This window comes from Oryx dammah, unplaced genomic scaffold (assembly GCF_014754425.2).
Source record: "Oryx dammah isolate SB20612 unplaced genomic scaffold, SCBI_Odam_1.1 HiC_scaffold_26, whole genome shotgun sequence".
Lineage (NCBI taxonomy): Eukaryota > Metazoa > Chordata > Mammalia > Artiodactyla > Bovidae > Oryx > Oryx dammah.
The window spans coordinates 74,901,508-74,906,537 of NW_024070210.1; the positions used below are offsets into that span (position 1 = coordinate 74,901,508).

The following is a 5,030-nucleotide window of genomic DNA, read 5'->3' on the forward strand; positions in this document are numbered from 1 at the left end:
ATTGCATAAAGGTTCTTAAAGGTTTTCTTTAAAAGTGCCATATGTAAATTTGTCTTATTGGGCAAACCAAGTCATACTGCCTAGTCTAACATTTGTGAAACATAGAAATATTATCCTTTAGTTAAAAAAAGGAAAATGAATCACTTAGAACAATAACTCTGTCATATGAATATTTTGTTTTGTCTTTGATTTTAATTGTAATGTTTTTGTGTTTTACTACTAAAGTATGCTTTTGCCAATTATTTCTGATGAAGAGGTTTTTTTTAACCAAGTTAAATCATTTGTTCCTATTTCTGGCTTACTTTATTAAAAATGGGTTTCAATTTTATCTATTTTTGCTTCTGCATCTATGACATTCTTATGTTACTTTTATTAATTAAAAAGTATGTTATATTTATATATTATATTCACATATGATACAATAATGGAGAGCTCTTAAGGTATACATCTTACTTGATAATATTCTATTATTTGGATATTTTACTCTAGAATGTGGCTTAATATAATATAATATTTGTAACTCTGGTTATCACACCTAAGGGCTCAACAATTAGGTAGTCATCATGTAAAATCATATATATCCATATAATAATACTAATATTTTAGTACAGAATCATTCAAACATGTTATTAAAGTGGCTAACTGCATGGTAAATTTTTATAAATTACTTTTTATTTTAAAATATCATATTCATAGCTAAAGAATGTGTCTCTCAACATGGTTGTAGGGTAGGTTGGGTTAGGGTATCAAAGATAGAATTAACACATGGAAAGGGGTCTTTAATACGATTAAATACACAGACTCCTAATCACTGTGCTAACCTTTATTCCAGAGACTTTTCTTCAAATGTAAAATCAAGTCTCATTGCCAGTCACAACTTTCTTCTAATCACTAGAGATAAATTTACTTTCCATCATAGCTAAAACAGCAAACTTTCCCTGCCAATTTTTTGTTTCCATTCCTCCTCATTATTACAAAAGAGAAATCTTCAAATTAGAATAAAAAATGTGTAAGAATCTGAAACTTAATCCAGCACGCTGAATAAAGACCAAAATAGGAAACCAGGTTCAACAGAACTACTGTGTTATGAATTCCCTCTCTAGAGGGCCAATTTCCAAAGATGGCCTCTACAGAACATAAAAGGGAACAATATTTAAATTCTGCATTTGATTCTGTCTAGACCATGATTTTTTTGGCCACTGTCACTTTGCCTTTATAGTTTATATAAAAAGGGAGAACTACAGAGGGCAAACCTGAAGAGTACCCATGACTGACTTCTTAATCCCATAATGTTGTTTCTAAAAGCAATTCATATGAATTCCCACAATAATTCATGGAACACTACTATATCTGTTTTTTCTGAGATATGAGAAAACTGTTGTATTTGGTCTTTCTGTATACTCAGATGTGGAAAATGGCATTCAACTATACAGAATTCTATGATATTCACCTTGTATCTTCAGGTAAGGTAAAGCTCACATGTGTCTGAGCTCTCCTTATTTCTTTCTTCTACCCTTTCTTGTTTGATAACTTAATATGTGAATTATAAAAGTACTGTTTCTCCAGAATCATAGCTGAGATTTTATATAACAGCTTATAAGAAATGTTACTTCAAACATTTGCTAATACTCTTAAAGGATCTTGCCAGGTACTCCTTTTTATCCTCACTCTATATAAGGGTGTTCTGATCCAAAATCAGGGAAAATCCCAGAAAATGAATGGATACACCTTCTTTCAGAAAAGTCTATCCCCTGTACTTTCTGTTACTTTTAACGAGTAGCAGGCAAAGAATTTTATTGTAGTTGAGATTGCAAAATTTAGGACAGTGAGCGTGAGTAAACATGACATAGTTTAGTAATTGATACTTACTTAACTTTAACATGTATTTTCGAGAGTGTGTTTTTACTGAAGGGAGGAATTGAAATGCGAACTCTTGTAAATTTTCATTTTAATATTGACTTATAATCTATTCTTAAAAAGATATAGGACTATTTCTCATAGCCTAACTCAAAATATTTAAAGTTGTATAAAGGACTTAGATCTATTGATATGTCCTTAATTCAACTCGATGCATTTCTCACTAATAAAGCAAAGAATATTGAATAGCATTATATTTGTGTTTGTGACATACACTGAGTTAACTTGGCTGTGTTTTTTTTTTTTTTTTTTTTTGGCGGGGGATGAGGAATCTGTGTTTTTTTTCAGTATTATTTAAAATGCTAAGTCCTTATACTTATTTACTTATTGTCAACACTTTGTTAGCTGTAGGAAATTAGGAAAGCTCTTTGTTCACTTTGTTTTTATTATATCCAGAATAGGAATATGAATACTTGAAAATCATGGTAACATCTCTGTATATGGTAGGTAGCTCAGCTGGTAAAGAATTTGCCTGCAATGCAGGAGACCACGATTCAATTCCTGGGTCAGGAGGATCCACTGGAGAAGGGATAGGCTTCCCACTCCAGTATTCTTGAGCTTCCCTGGTGATTCAGACAGTAAAGAATCTGCCTGCAATGCGGGAGATCTGTGTCTGGTCCCTGGGTTGGGAAGCTCTCCTGGAGGAGGGCATGGCAACCCACTCCAGTATTCTAGACTGGAGAATCCCATGGACAGATGAGCCTGGTGGGCTACAGTCCATGGGGTACCAAAGAGTTGGATGCAACTAAGTACGGCACAAAGTAATGTGGCTCAAAGCAAGTCATCTGCCCTAATGAGTAATGTTTTGTAAGACCAGACCAATTCTAATATCGAAATCTGTCATTCTTTTGCAGCTTTGAAAACAAATAAGTATACTCATGGGGAGAATTGCTCTAGCTCTGCGAGTAAATTCATTCTTTTAGGCTTCCCTTATACTTGGGAAATTCGGATCCTCTGTTTCTCAGTTTTTTCTGGGACATATATTCTGACACTCATTGGAAATCTGTGCATTATTTGTGCTGTGAGGTGCGACCATCAACTGCAAACTCCAATGTATATCCTGCTGGCCAATTTTTCCTTCCTGGAGATCTGGTTTATCACCTCCACTGTCCCAAATATGCTAGCCAACTTTCTTTCTGAGACCAACACCATCTCCTTCTCTGGCTGCTTTCTGCAGTTTTACTTCTTCTTCTCCATGGGCACCACTGAGACCTTCTTCTTGTCTGCTATGGCCTTTGACAGGTACCTTGCCATCTGCAGGCCCCTTCACTACCCCACTGTCATGCCAGTGCAACGCTGCATCAGAATGGGAGCCTGCTGCTGGGTGTGTGGCTTCTTGTACTTCCTCTTGCCTATATATCTAATCTCTCAACTCCCCTTTTGTTGTCTCAATAAAATTGATCACTTCCTATGTGACCCAGGACCCCTTATAAAGCTGTCTTGTGCGCCAGCTCCTGTTATTGAGATCATCTGTGCCATCTACAATTCAGTCCTCATTTTCTCCACCTTACTCTTCATTACCAGCTCCTACACCCTGGTGATCAGCGCTGTGTTTAGGGTTCCCTCAGCAGAAGGCCGGCATAAGGCTTTCTCTACATGTGGCTCCCATCTGGCTGTAGTGTCCCTGTTCTATGGCTCTATTATGGTCGTATATGTGAGCCCAACAGCAGGCAATCCAGCTGGGATTCAGAAATATGTGACTTTGTTTTATTCTGTGCTAACTCCACTGTTCAACCCCTTGATCTATAGTCTCCAGAATAAAGAGATGAAGGATGCTCTGAGAAAATTATTTAAGACTGTGAGATTTAGGCAGAGGCCTGGCAGAAATCTTTGAAGAACTTGTGTATGCAACTGAAATAATATATGTGAACTAAGTGATTGAAAGATTAGCATTCAATTGTATTAACCACAGTAGACAAATATATTTGAGGGAGAAGAACATAGTCAAATGTAATTAAATGTTTATTAAATTAACTGTGGCCATCTGTCCATTTTTTTTATTGTTTGAGAAAATTTACATTAATAGTGAAATTTTTTTCATATTCAAATAAAAATAATCAAGGAAAAAATAATCAGTCTTCTTCCTGGTATTAAGAATTAATACTAAAATTTTGATGTTACCATATCAGTTACACATGTATACACAATAATCAAATATTTATTACTAATATTTCTCTAGTAAGTCAAAAGTCATGCTAAATTTACAAAACAACATTTAAATTTTAATATCCATGTCAATATTAAAGACATGACAAAATTAATTAACTTCTTTATAAAAATTCATTTATCATAATTGTACTTCCCACTTTCTTACCAAGATTTAGTTTAAATACTCAGAATTTGGATCCAGATGGTTGCCACTATTTCTCCATTATATGTTTAATTTAATAATTATTTTTAAAATAAATTCTGTATACAATAAACCATACATTGCCTTTTCCTGATATGTCATTTGTGCATTCTACAAGCTAGAGATAACAGCCAGTGACCCTCAGGTATTGTTACAATTACAGAAATTGCTAGATTTGCTTTGCTAACTCTGTCAAGAACAATAGCATCTCATACTGTCAGCCAGAATTTTCCTCATTCCACAAAAAGACCATGAATCCATTAGTTATTACTTCCCCATCCTTCCTCCCTCTAGTCCTTGGAAACAATTAATCTACTTTCTGTTCTATAGATTTGTTTATTCTCAAAATTTCATATAAATGGAATCATACAATATATGTGACCTTTTGTGACCAACTTCTTAACATAATGTGTACAAGATTCATTTTTGCTGGGCATGTTTATCTGTACTTTATTCCTTTTTATGGCTGAATAGCATTTCTTAGTATGGATATACCCACATTTTATCTATTCAATAGTTGATGGACCTTTGAATTGTTTCCATCATTGGTCTATTATGAGTTATACATGAACAAGTTTTTGTGTGAACATATATTTTCACTTTGGGGGGTTTACTCTAGGGAAAGGAATCACTGTGTCATATATTAACTATTTAACATTATGAAGAATTATCAGACTATTTTCCGAAGTGACTGTGCCATCTTTACTATCATATCAGCATAGTATGAAATGTATGGGTTCAGTTTCTCTGTATCCTCACCAAC

The 5,030-nt window shown here is 34.3% G+C and overlaps 1 protein-coding gene across 1 annotated transcript; it reads left to right on the plus strand.

The window, feature by feature from the left end:
- The first annotated feature begins 1,414 nt into the window (after nt 1-1,414).
- On the plus strand, nt 1,415-3,751 carry LOC120853672 (olfactory receptor 11H4-like). The gene is made up of 2 exons (XM_040227625.1): nt 1,415-1,463; nt 2,772-3,751. The coding sequence occupies exons 1-2, from the start codon at nt 1,415-1,417 to the stop codon at nt 3,749-3,751; spliced, it is 1,029 nt and encodes a 342-aa protein (XP_040083559.1).
- The last annotated feature ends 1,279 nt before the right edge of the window (nt 3,752-5,030 follow it).

Bases quoted from the DNA above. Each gene is read 5' to 3' on its own strand.
- LOC120853672 (XM_040227625.1), top strand. From the start codon at position 1,415: ATGGCATTCAACTATACAGAATTCTATGATATTCACCTTGTATCTTCA. The intron at 1,464-2,771 runs GTAAGGTAAAGC...ATTCTTTTGCAG, and splicing joins TATTCACCTTGTATCTTCAG to CTTTGAAAACAAATAAGTAT.